We start from the raw sequence: 13,271 nt of genomic DNA, 5'->3' as shown, positions 1-13,271 counted from the left end.
CACTGGAGTGTTTAATGAATGCAAATATTTTCAAAGCCAGAGTTTATATCCATAAGGAAAATGTAAACTGCACAAAGCAGAACCACATCATGAAAAAATAATGCCAGACCAGATCTTTTTTACTTTTAGTGTCCCAGAGAGCAGGGTACAGTGAAACGTGTTTCTGCTTACACCCTAAGCAGAAAAAAGCAGAATCCATGTAATGTATGGATGTGATTTTTTTTAATGGATTGATGTAAAAATAGTACAGTCTCAGTCACAGTTAAAATAAAAGTGCCACAGGCCCCCAGTCAGGGCCTTATACTATGAGTTAGTGCAGGAATTTATATTTGCAACAGTGATAAAAAACTAAGAAAAATTAAAACAAAGTTAGTTAAAAACAGTAAAAGCAACCCTGACATTGTGTAAGAGAGAAGTGCAAATGGCATTAATAAGTGATATGTACACTTTAAAGGTAAGAAAAACGGTTGGATGAAGGTATAATAGAAAATGTGTTTGGGATCTTGTGCCTCACAGGTGTGTTCACCTGTGACAGACTGAAGCCTTATTGTACAGATATAACTAAAGATCAGTAGGAATGATTCCCCGAAGTGTTCTTTATGGCAGTGAGGCTGAAAGGTCTGAGGGAGAAGTGGGAGTGACGGGTCGTCCATGAAGGAGAGCAGCTTATCTGTTTCTTCAGTGACCTTTGACCCTCACCGACTAACTCGCCTCCAAATTCTGACCGGTGATGCTTCCAGCTTTGCAGATTAGTTTATTAATTTACACAATACAGTTAAATAATAATGGACTGCATTTATAGAGCGCTTTTCGGGACCCTCAAAGGGCTGTATAATCCCACTATTCATTCACATACTGGTGGAAGCAGCTACAGGTGTAGCCACAGCTGCCCTGCAGACTGACAGAAGCGAGGCTGCCATATCGCGGTAGGTGAAGTGCCTTGCCCAAGGACACAACGACCGAGACTGTCCGAGCCGGGGCTCGAACCAGCGACCTTCTGATTACAAGACGTACTGCCAACTCTTGAGCCACGATCGTCCTTGTAAGTCATATAAACAGATGTGGAAAAGTCACAATAAGAGTGTCCAGGTGGGAAAATAGACAAAGAGGCAAAACTGGCAACTAAAAAATGACAAATACCTCAAATCGACGGCCAAATCGCAAAAATCAGACACTAGAAAACACCTCTGCAGGTAAAAGCACAGCAGCATAAAATCCCTTCACATTGTTTTTATATTTCTATGACAGTTGCTTTTGAGTGGCCATACAAAGTAGCAGAGGATGAACATCATTTCAAAGGTGAAGTGAGGCATGATAGCAGGACGATGCTTCTGTTTTTTTTTCTTTTCGTATATTATGACATAAACCTTGGTTATTTAACTTAAACTGTAAGTTTAACTGTTACTATTACAGAGCATGTTCTTCATTAAAAACACAAAGTTTCATCAAACAATAATAATATCCTAAATTTAAAAAAGCATAACAGCCTGTTGTGCTAACGTTTGAGCTTCCTCTGAGCTCCACGTTTCAGTTAGTGTGAACAGCTAGGAGAGTAAAAGACGATGTGGTTTTCAAAAGGCATAAACTTGACACATTTCTTGACTGTTCTGAGCAAGAATACTTTATTTCCATCTTTTACAGTTTTAAAATAATAAAAAGGGCCCAAAGTAGATGTTTAGGGACCCCACAGTTCTTGCAAGCACCACTTTAGTATGGCAGCAATGTAAAGCCTTTTTATAGCAGTTGAGTCTCTTTTAGTTCTTGTTTTGTGGATTTCTTCCTTCTGCGTTCTTCTGTTTCTGATTCTCAGTCCATCTTGCCTGTGGCTTTGTTTGGAACAGATTTTCTACAATGTTATGCTCAGGGAAGTGAGAGACAAGGTTAAACCTTCAACTTAAAACCTCTGAGGTAGTCCACTGTGGATTTTGAAGTGTATACTGGCTCAAAGCAGGGTTTGGGAAAGCTTCCAAGTCTGCATTCTTGATAAGAGTGTAGAATTGTATGATAGGCTACCTCTGAACAGATGGATGATCCAGTTTGGCAACAATAAAAACTGAAAACACTGAGCTATGACTAAAAGGAGGACCGGTTGAACCGCAATGAAATCTTTTTAGTTTCTCTGAAATTATTTTATTTATTTTATGAAATTCTTTAGGATTAAAATTTAATGACACAACAATTATAAAGTCAATTGTTTTGAAATAAATCTGTAGTTGGAGCTTGTGTGTGAATACTAGAGCCTTTCACACACAGTTTTCCAGCTGCTGTGAAGTCTTTCACCTGCAAAACATAAAAGAAATCATAGATAGCATATAGTTGTTTATATGAACAAGTTAACAGAAAGATCAACTCACTGTCCAGGTGAGATGTCTAATTTCCTCCACCGGCTTCTGTGACTGAAAAACACAAATGAATCAAAATGTTAGCCTCCATGTTAGCCTCCATGTTAGCCTCCATGTTAGCCTCCATGTTAGCCTCCATGTTAGCCTCCATGTTAGCGGTGTAACAGGAGAGCAGTTTTAGTTTCAGAATGAAAATAAACTCTGACAATTGCAATTTTAAAATATCAGTGTTGCATATGTTTTATCATTTCGCTGTTACAGCTGCCCTGTTGGCTGCCCCTTCAAAAAGACAAAAACAAATCTGGAACGTTGCACTATCAAGCTGCAGGGCCAGACTCTCCATTGTTATGTAATTTCCATGGAACTAAATCTGACTGTTGAGCAGCAAGTCAGCACATGTCCAGAGTCACATCCTGACACTGGAGTGTCGCACAGACTTTAGAAAAAGGTTGAAGAATTCAGAGATTCTGTCATTTCTCTGTTTTTCTCTGTTTTTACTGCATAAAGCTGGTTTCAAGTGTGATGCTACAAAAAGAAACTTTAGCACTTTGTTATTGTAGGGCTGCATTTTAACGCAGACCAGACCCATGTAAATGCTGGGAGATTGAGAAAATTAAAAAATTTCAAAATGTTATTGCACCAGAAATCGAATAACTGGCCAACTCTTCTTTGTAGAATTGCTTTAATTCGGCCATATTTGAAGGTTTCCAACATGAACCGCATGTTTAAAGTATCTCAGTCTGATTGAACTTGAACTATTTAAGTTCATGCCAGATACAACTGTTTTTTCACACAAGTCTTGGGGATCATTCAGATGTTTTTTTTGGTAAACGTGAGACGAGCCTTCATTTTTTTGCTTCTTTGGTTGGCAGTGGTTTTGTCCTTGGACTCTCCTATTGAGGCCATTTTTGCTCATTCTCTCTTTTTTTTTTGTTGAACCATGACCTCTGACCTAACTGAGCCAGGTGAGAACTGCAGTTCTTTAGAAAATGTTCTGAGTTCTTCTGTGACCTCCTGGATGAGTCATTGATGCACTCTTGGAGTAATTTTGGTCAGCTGGTCACTCCTGGGAAGGTTCAGCACTGTCCTAAGTTTTCTCCATGTGTGGATAATTTCTCACTGTTGTTCACTGGAGTCCCGGAAGCCTTAGAAATGGCTTTGTGAACCTTTCAGACTGATAGATGTCAGTGCCTTTTTTTCCTCAGCTGTTTCTTTAAATCTTTTAGCTTACTTCACTTTGTCAGACAGCTTCTATTAAATGATTTCTTGATTGGTCTGGCAGTAATCAGGCCTGGGCTAGTTCAATTAAATTCACAGTAAACTTGTGATTTAATATGATATGAGGGACAATTCGTTTTGCTTCAGGTAGGTTCTTCTTCATAAATCAAATCATTATTTAAAACTGCATTTTGTATTTAGTCTGGTTATCTTTTTATAGTACTAACATTTTTAATGATCTGACGCATTAAAAATAGGAATCAAGAAGGGGAGTCGTTCTTTTCCACAGCACTGTATTAACTCTTGTTTTTGTTTTCTCATAATCAAATATTGAAGTCAGAGACCTCTGCTTGGTTTCACCCCTTTTGTGACACGGTAAGCCCCAAATGACAGCAGCGATCAGTTTAGGAAGTTTAAAAGTGAAAGTAAATAAATGAGACCCTTTATTGTTGGTTAAAAATGTCTGCAGTATTGTTTCTGGTTCTGTTACCCATCGATCTCTGTTAGTTTTTACCCTGTGATTAACTGTGATGACGCTTCTGTGTAAATCCAGATGTACAAATGACCACTAACTGAAACTTGGACATTGATCTCACCGAGTGTTTCCGCCTCGTCTCTACATCCAATCGCTTTCAGCAGGTCCACAGTCACCCGAAGAGCCCCCTCCTCGGTAAAGTGGGACACCAGCACGTCTGCGATCTGCAGGCGGTTTTTATTCTCCACCCTGTTGCGCTTGACGCGCGGCGCTTCCCTGCGGTCCAGAAGCTGGTGGCAGAACTTCTCAAAGTCGTCCTTTGATATGTCCTCCAGCGCGCTCACCAAAGCAAGCTTTATAGTTTTGTCTGACATTTCGTGGCCCAGAAAGTTCTTGTAGCTCTGTCTGAACTGCAAAATACGCCTTTGTCTCGAACTTTAAGGAAGATGACTTTAGAAGGCGCACCCGGAAAAAGACGCATTTACTGCGACTGGGAAATATGGGTGCTCTAAGAGCTATAAGCGGAACACACACAGCAGCAAACATCTGGAACACACTGTCTGTCTTACGATAACAGTGGGATCATGTTCCAAGTACAGTAAGACTTGCTGTAGGGATCCACCAACAACGCCTGTGTGAGTAGATCTGTCGACTCATATTGTGCATTGGTTTGCTGTTTTCTTGGTATGTTTGATTTTATAAATCCTAACAACCACATGGTATAGCGCCGCTAGGGGGTTTCGTCCTATTATGGTAGCATGTCTGTGGAGGCTCTCAGTTATGGAGGACCACAAGAGCCATTATTCTCTCGCCTCTGTCAGTGCGCCCCAGGGTGGCTGTGGCTACAATAGCTGCCATCACCAGTGTGTGAATGTGTGTGTGAATGGGTGGATGACTGGATGTATAAAGCGCTTTGGAGTCCTTAGGGACTAGTGAAGCGCTATACAAATACAGGCCATTTACCATTATTTCGATGCGCGTGGCTCTTGTGGTCCTCCATACTCAGTCATCCAGGTCATCATAGTCTAAGGAACCTGGAAAGAAAAGCGTCTGGACTCTGCCTTTCTTTCTCTTCCTTTCCAAGCTCCCTAGAATATTATTGTAGTTGTTGGAGAGTCTCCTAATGTGAGTGCCGCTGCAGCCTGCTGCTCTCCGTGCATCTGTTTAGAGCAGGGCAACTCCAGGTCTGTTGTTCTACACTGTTAAAAAAAAAAAACATCTTAAAAAAACAGTAATATTCCGGCAGCTGGGGCGTTAAAATACTACCGTAAGATAAAAGAAAATAACTTCCTCATGAAAATACAGTTATTTGCAGTAATGAAAATAGAGTTTGTTGCGCTAATTTCACATGGGATTCTGCCTTTTCCAAGTGCTTTTAGACATTAAATTAGGAACATTTTAACGTGATCAAACAATGAAATTACCTGTAAACAAGGTCAATGATTGTGGCAATATGATATAATACGTAAATGTACAGAAATATACAGTTAACAGTTGGTTTAAATAATAATGGATTGCATCCCCTGGGACAGACTGACAGAGGCGAGGCTGCCGTATCGCACCACCGGCCCCTCTGGCCATCACCAGTAGGCAGCAGGTGAAGAGTCTTGACCACGGACACAATACCGAGAGTGTCCGAGCCGGGGCTCGAACCGGCAATCTTCTGATCACAAGGCGAACTGCCAACTCTTGAACCTCGATCGCCCTAAACAGCAATGATAATAATACTTATGTGACGTAACACAAGCTTATAGGAATCATGTTATATACTTTTCCGTAGCATTACATTTGAATTCAACAGTTCAATCTTTCAAATAACGGACAGATATTTGTGAAATCATGATACATTTGTGAATGTATTTTAACATCTAAATATGCATATGTACAAAAAATATATTTAAAAAAACAAGTAAATTGTGTTTTTACTATATTTACAGTGATGTTATGTTATTTTACCTTTGACAAGTAAAATCAGTCTACTTATGTAAATTTAATGATATTCTAGACAGCAGGCTACAAAACTGTAAAATATACAGTAAGATACTTTGACATTACTATTTTTTTGGAACAGTGTATTTAACTGACTGGCCTCCGAGTTGTCCGGCCAACATCCACACCACATGCCCGCTGAACCTGCTTGGTGTTCCTTCCTTGCCAGACCGCGATTACAAAATGTATAACTTCATTTTATGTATTTAAGACAAAACAACAAAAAAAACCAACAACCTCAACTTGCCATAATGTCGTTGTACAATGAAAATAAAGAGCTGTTCTGTCCGCTTTTTCCTCAAACATGGACACGTGTTTTAGTATTTTGTGGGTGGAATATTTTCTAATCCATGTGTTGGATGAAAATGTCCCATAATTGCATGGGTCCTGTAAAATGAAAAATGTACTAGGTGTTATAAATGTCAGATTTGCATTCTTGAGCAATAACAAGGGCATCAAATAATTATCTAATGCATTTTCCTTACAAACGTGGCGCCATTTAGGGGGACATAAAAAGGCTTTCCAATAGTACACGATTTATTGCCAAGTAGCAAATAAACAAATGACCACAAGACACATTTCCTTATGTTTTGTAAGTATGTAGTATGTTTACGTGGTTTTGGGGGCTGAAACTTGACATGTTGTGTATATCCCGCTAATAGCCTGTATATGCCATACTGCAAATTTTGGTATCAATTTGATACAAAGTAAGTAAAGGGCAGTGTTGCTGATACTGTTGTCTTATAAAGGAATCTTGTGTAGAGGAGAGCTGTGTGTCATGACTAATAGTTTACAATGAAGTATATGATATAGATGACAAAAGGAACCATTGTGGTGAAGTGATTCGAACTTTCTGTTAAGTTACGCCAGTGCAAAGTCAAACAAAGAGAAAAGAGCAGGATAGAACTCACAGAGCAAGTCATATAAGACGAAGGGGAGCAAGGAAGTGATGCATATGGCCAAATGAGTATAAAAGGGGGCTCTTAGGAACATTCAGGGTTCTCCCTCTAGTTCTGATCAAAGATCTGAACAGTTTGAAATTATTAGATTAGAAATCCGAATTAGCTCAAAGTAGATTAACTTGAAAAGTATAATTTAAGTGATTTGATTCTATTTGATTCTGATTTGATTTTGAAAATGAGAAAAAAACATATATAAGATAAATCTTTCAAAATTGTTGAATTTTTAAAAAGTTCTCTTTTTTTAAATTAGTTGTAGACGCATGAATCCCTCTTTGTCCACCAGGGGGAGCTGCAGTATCATTAATTCCCCCAGCCTAATTTTATAAAAGAAGACTTTAATTCAACACGTTTATATACAGTTTATTTACATCAGACAACCATCACACGTCACTGAAACCTTCACAGCAAGTGCCTGAAAACCGCCAGTTTGTTATTCAGAGTATCAACAGAGGTAGACACGAGTTTTGTATTTAGAAAATAATAATAATAATAATATAAATGCACAAAACTCTACATAGGGTTCATATAAACACTATTTACAAATCCATTCTTTCTTTAGAAAACAAACAAACAAACTATCAAACATAACAACCCCAGAGGAACAAAGTAACCCGAGTGCTTAAAATACCCCTGGCTGGTGTCTGTGCTGCACTTAAAACAACCTGAGGTCAAGTAGCTCTTTTTATAGAAACATTTAAGAAAATAGGATATGATGTCATTAAATATTGGCTGCACTATGGATCTATATACTTTTAATTATTATTCCCTGAAATGCAGCATCTGTAAACTGCCTACATCAAGTTCGTCCTCTTCCACGAGGCTTGAGGAAGCAGAGTTCACTTTGAAGGCTGAAGTACTCAAAACGTTCAGGTCTGTCAGCCAGCAGCACCGAGGCTCCTGGGGTCGGCCCCTACTGTGAAACCCACGTTTCACTGCTGTGATCAGAGGCTGTCGATACCCCAGAGCACTGCCAGGACTCTGTGTTTGTGGGTAAAACGTTCATACTGCTCAGGACCTCCTGTGCCGACTTTCCCAGCATGCCCTGCACGTCACAGACGAAGCGGTAGACGTAGCGCTTGCCCGCCGTCTTATGGATGATGTTTTTGTGGTAGTAGTAACGCAGGCCACGGCTCAGCTTCTCGTAGTTCATCTTTGGTTTGTTCTTGCACTGACCCCAGCGTTTTGCCACCTGTGGGATCACCAGCAAACACATGCTCAGAAAAATACAATAGAAATGACTAATGTAATTAAGTAAATGTAGTAATAAAAAAAATCTGTTAAAGTTTATAATAAGTAAGATGATTTATTTAAGTGCTTCTAAAAACAGAAGAATCCAAGTGTTTATTCAAATGCATTACATGTTTGTGTAAAGCAGTAACATAAGCAGATTCTGTCTTCTGTCGTTTTATTCCCACATAAATGAATCCTCACACCTTTCAGTAAAGCTGTGCAATGCTCGTTTCTGCCCCCTGTCAATCTGGCTCTATAAGTACCAGGATGAGCAGCATCAGCACTGCAGGTAATATGAGCAGGGGCCCCCATCCAGTCATTGCTCTGTTAAATGGTACAAAGTTTCAACACCAGCGGCTCCATTTTTAGGAAAACAAGTGATTCCCAGCCTGACTTTCTTAAATGTGATCAACGTTTCTCCCCAAAGTACAAAGACACACTCAAATGGAAAGTTTTGTGAAGCAGGTAAGAAATAACCTTTTATCGGTTCCATGTAGTGCTCAACAGTGGCTTTGTCTAAAACAGGATTCTTACCTCTGTGGGGTCAGACATCTTGAACTCCCATCCGTCTCCAGTCCAGGAGATGAAAGTGCGGCAGGCAGAGTCCAGCAGAAGCTCCAGTAAAAACTGCCACAGCTGGATTGGACCGGAACCTGAATGAAGAGTTTGTAGATGAATTAATGAGGTCAAAGTAAGTAGCTGGCGCTGTAATGTGTAATCCATGTGTCATTATACAAAGAGGAAAAGAAGCAAACTCTAACCTGGATAAGCCGACATTCCTGTCATCTGCCCCTCCCTGTCCAGCCTCTGTGGAGGGGTGTTTTTTCGTTTCACCACACGGGGGCAGTACTGCTCTGAGGACTGGAGGCCGGGGTTTGAGGGACATGAGGCCATAGATGGGTGTGATGGAGGGGCAGCGAAGTTGGGGGACTGATATTCAGACCAAAAAGACGAGGACTGTCTCTGTGCATCTGAGTCAAAGTAGCTCTGATCTGTTTCGCCTGCACCAAACAGAAGAATCACACACTGAACTACAAAGATCAGGTCACTGGAAAAGTGTTTGGTTTTAACCCACGAGTGAAATGTCTTACTTTGTACTGAGTTTGATCCCGCTCCTGTGAGGAAGGGGCTGTGGCTGCCTTCCACGGCAGGGCTGAACTGTCCGGTCTGGGGCACCAAGTTCTGGTATGTCTGAGGAGACTCTTGGTATCCAGTTTGTGACTGGTCCACTGCCAGTCCATCTGTGCACCAGGAGAGAGTTAGTCACAAGCACAATTCCCTTAAAGTCAACTTTAAATGAGGTCAGTGTATGCACAAATAAGCCCTGTAAGCTCGGACTTTAATCTGCTCTGGAAGCTCAGTTCCAGAAGATTTTTTCTGCTCATGGTTCTGTGTGTTCTCGAATAAAACATAAGAACACTATATGTCTCCTTTAGAGTTATTTCACACGTAGCATCAGTGAACGTGAGACGCTCACCTTGTGGATACGAGGCCCACCAGTTGAACTCCTGGTATGTATCCAGGCTGAAGAGGGCAGCGTCACTCACTGAAGGTAAAAGAGCAAAAAATACAAGATAAGTCAAAAATACTTGAGTTTAATAAGCAAGCAAAGTATACCAAAACACGTTTTTCTTTTTACCTTTGGTGCCATAAGGATGGGAAGCTTTTGGCGGCTCCGGGTAGCCGCTGTCTGCCGCGTACTGCTGCTGCTGTCCGGGCGCTTTACTGTCTAACAGAAAAGACAGGTCTTCACCAGGGTAGTCTGGAGGTTCAACATAATACAGACAGATGGAGTCAGTGAAGGATGGTGAAGACAGCAGGGAAGCACAGCTCTTTTTAAAGCACCAAGCCGATACAGGATTACCTGTTTAATCGTGCAAACCTTAAACTAATTCATTTTACAGCAGTTTTTTGCAGCACAGGATGACACTGCTCTTTGTGTCTGGGGGGCATCTTATACATAATATATGTATAAGATTTGCTATAATGAGCAAACAATGAGGATAAACCTAATATTAGGCTACATAATTAAGATTACACTTTTTAATTTAGTAAAGGGTTGAAATACTTTTTTGTAACTTTGTAAAACAAAGTTTGTCTTGCTTACACAGCTGTACTTACAGCTGAGTAAGCAAGACCTATTTGCAAAACGCTTACTACCTGATAGACTAAGGTGGTCCGTGACTTTACTTTCTTTTGCAAATGTTTAAATTATGTTTGTTTTTAAGGTGGATTTTTTTTTCTTATGACTTAACAGATGTGATGACACTGTAAACTCTTTGGCACTGAAGGCACCACCAGCCCTCTGCTGCTTATAGCCTCATAAGGATAACTTTGATCCAGCAGTAAAAGCAAGTTAGCTGCATTATCTTTAAGCTGATTTTATGATTATATTAAGGCAAACAAATACAAAACATGAACTCAAAATCTGCTGTGAATGTATAGTTTGCTGTAAATATGAAAGACTATGCTAAAATGCCGGTGTGGTGCTTTAAGAAGGAGGTTAATCAAAGCTCAGTTCTGCAGAAAAAGTCATGGAGAGAAGAATTGTGGGAGAAATCTATAAGTTAGACTTTAGAGTTGGGCTGAAATCTTGACGTGGGACATGAGAAAAAAGAAAAAAAAGGCCCCCCAGGTTTTTTCAGTTCTATGGATGGAGGCAGCTTGGAGGAAACAAGGCAGGGAGGGGGAGGAAACGCCAGCGGAGGGAGTGTGACAGAGTAGTGATGGAGGGATGGGGAGTGGGGGGCGGGGGCTCTAAATCTGTTGGAGGAGGAAGTCTGGAGGAAAGGATTAGGAAAGACAGAGAGGGGAGTGCAACACAGAGACCGTCTTTAACCTGACCACCCTGCGTCTCTCTGTCTTTGCAGATCTCAGCCCATTCAGACAATTTCACACACACATAATCACGGGCGTGTCAAGGACTCGCAGGGAAAGCTCTGACAGATGTGATGACACTGTCTGCGAACATGTTTCCTCTGTCCTTCAGCCGCTCGGCTTCAGAGGAAACAGATCGCACAAACATAAAAAAACCTGTGTCTGATGTGTCTGAGAGTTTCAGCGCGTGCACCAGGATCAGCAGGAAAGCCAGATGAAGCAACATCAGAGGGATCCACTAAACTCACCATAAGATGCAAAGTCGAAACCAGCTGGCACTTCCTGCGTCCTGAAGTCTTCTGTGTAGTATCCGCTCTGGCAAACCTCCATCTGCGGTCATATGATTACAACTTTTTGTCACCACTGGGAATGAATTCAAACTTACAAACGCAGTTTAGAATCACGCGAGTGGGGCTGTAACGTTTCCCACTGGTGTTTATCTCGATGAATAATTAGGGAATAAATACATTTTTTAAAAATCGGAAAAGCAAAGAATCCTGCAGTTTTCTGTCAGCTGACGTCCATCCGTGCAGCACAGTTCACGCTTTAAACTGCTCGTTGTGGATGAACGACACTTGCTGCTCATTTTGTGTCGTGTTAAAATATATTTTAGTTTAAGTGACCGAGCTTACCTTTACTTTGGAGTCGGCGCTTCTGTCTCCTGCTTTGATCGAAGTGTCCCAGTACATGTGGCTCCTTCACAGCTTCTCCTTCAAACTTGTACCGGCTGCAGCAGCGTGGAGTGGTCACTCTGCGGTCGGCCGCGTCCCGTTATAAACTCAGCGAAAAGAAGTGGGCGGGGCGCGTTCCCGCGGTGAGTCGTGACCTGCTGCGGCACTGAGGTTTGTTTAACACCCCCCACCCCCGACCCCCTTTCCCGACCCCCTCAGCAACAAGTCAATCAAACTTTCATTCATAAAAGCGTCTCAGGTAACAGACACGCGAATGAAGCTTATTCCAAAAAGAACAATTTATTTATTAACTACACAGAAGTTCAAGATTTACAAGATCTGATCTGGAAAAACAAGGAGGGGGGGGGGGGGTATAAATGTTGCTGTAGAAAACAAACTTGCATGTATGAGGGGTGTGTAATTGAGGAGAGAGGATTAAAAATGGGATTAAAAGAAGATAACACGCTGAAACTATAGTATTCATAAAGATCAACATTTGGAATTCAAAAATAGTCCATTATTGAAGTTAAAGTAAAGAAGTCCATTTTCTTTCTTTCCATGCCATTCAGACTGAGAACATGCACAGATACGGACAATTTTACCATCTTTCTTATTCCCTTTGTTATCAGTAAACTTGTTCCTCTTCCACTGCACCCGTATTTAAGTCTTTTCTTAAAACTGACTGCTTTCTTCTTTTGTGGAGGGAAAATGGTCACTGCAGATGAAAAAGTGAGGGAGGAATTTCGTGACATGGTTTAGAATAAGGACAAAGAAAAAAAGGTGTCTTCAAAACGAGTATGCAGACATGATCACATTTAGAGGTCGTCCATCAGGACATTTGGACACATTTTCCTGCATTAAGGACACTTTGGTACCTTTGCATGGATTTGTGGGAGAAAGGTTTCATACAGAGGAGTTCAGCATTTAAATGGTGATGCTCCCGGGTACAATTTCATTTAATTATTCCAAACTATTCTCATTTATTATTAGCCATGCTGAGTCAACACACATTCAGACATGTTTTCCTGTTTTTCTTTTGTGTTTGTCTCCAGACTGAGTTCAATGAGTTGATTCAGTTCCCTTTGATATTAGGCTTTTGTTAACCTGCTTAAACGGGGCCCCTCTTTGTGTCACAGAACTTTTACACACAAAAGTTCTCGAGTTCTTTTAAAGCTCAGGTGAGTTTTACTTTTAAACTTTCCGTACATTTGAAACTTGTTGCAGTCTGTTATGATTTCCAAGACTTGTGAACATCTCATTTCTGTTACTGACTAAAATGAAGGAATACAGACAAACATTAACTTCAGATTAGTTTGAAGGGGCCCGACAACGTTGGGTTTTCAGATTTTTTTATCGTAGGACTTCCTTTTCCTTTTTCCTTACGGCTCCTACATGACTCAGATTAAACTTCTATGTGTGTCAGAGGGAAAATTACTTTTACCACAAAAGATTCAGTGGTTTTATGAATCTGTGTGTGTGTGTGTGTGTGTGTGTGTGTGTGTGTGTG

At 40.7% G+C, this 13,271-nt stretch overlaps 1 protein-coding gene across 2 annotated transcripts; it reads right to left on the bottom strand.

Moving 5' to 3' along the window:
- Window positions 1-7,335: 7,335 nt before the first annotated feature.
- etsrp (ETS1-related protein) lies at window positions 7,336-11,853 on the bottom strand. Of its 2 annotated transcripts, none has more exons than XM_005750976.1 (8): window positions 11,726-11,853; window positions 11,342-11,423; window positions 9,856-9,978; window positions 9,694-9,762; window positions 9,308-9,457; window positions 8,978-9,217; window positions 8,751-8,869; window positions 7,336-8,175 (listed from the first exon to the last, which is right to left on the bottom strand). In XM_005750976.1, exons 1-8 carry the CDS (start codon window positions 11,780-11,782, stop codon window positions 7,897-7,899), a joined length of 1,119 nt encoding a protein of 372 aa, XP_005751033.1. In that variant the 5' UTR covers window positions 11,783-11,853; the 3' UTR covers window positions 7,336-7,896. The 2 variants fall into 2 exon arrangements, with proteins under 2 accessions (XP_005751033.1, XP_005751034.1); XM_005750977.1 differs by having other exon boundaries at window positions 9,856-9,945.
- Between the last annotated feature and the right edge of the window lie 1,418 nt (window positions 11,854-13,271).

This window comes from Pundamilia nyererei, unplaced genomic scaffold, assembly GCF_000239375.1.
Source record: "Pundamilia nyererei isolate P.nyererei 1_Seehausen unplaced genomic scaffold, PunNye1.0 scaffold00294, whole genome shotgun sequence".
NCBI classification, from domain to species: domain Eukaryota; kingdom Metazoa; phylum Chordata; class Actinopteri; order Cichliformes; family Cichlidae; genus Pundamilia; species Pundamilia nyererei.
This window is presented reverse-complemented; position numbering and strand designations above follow the sequence as displayed.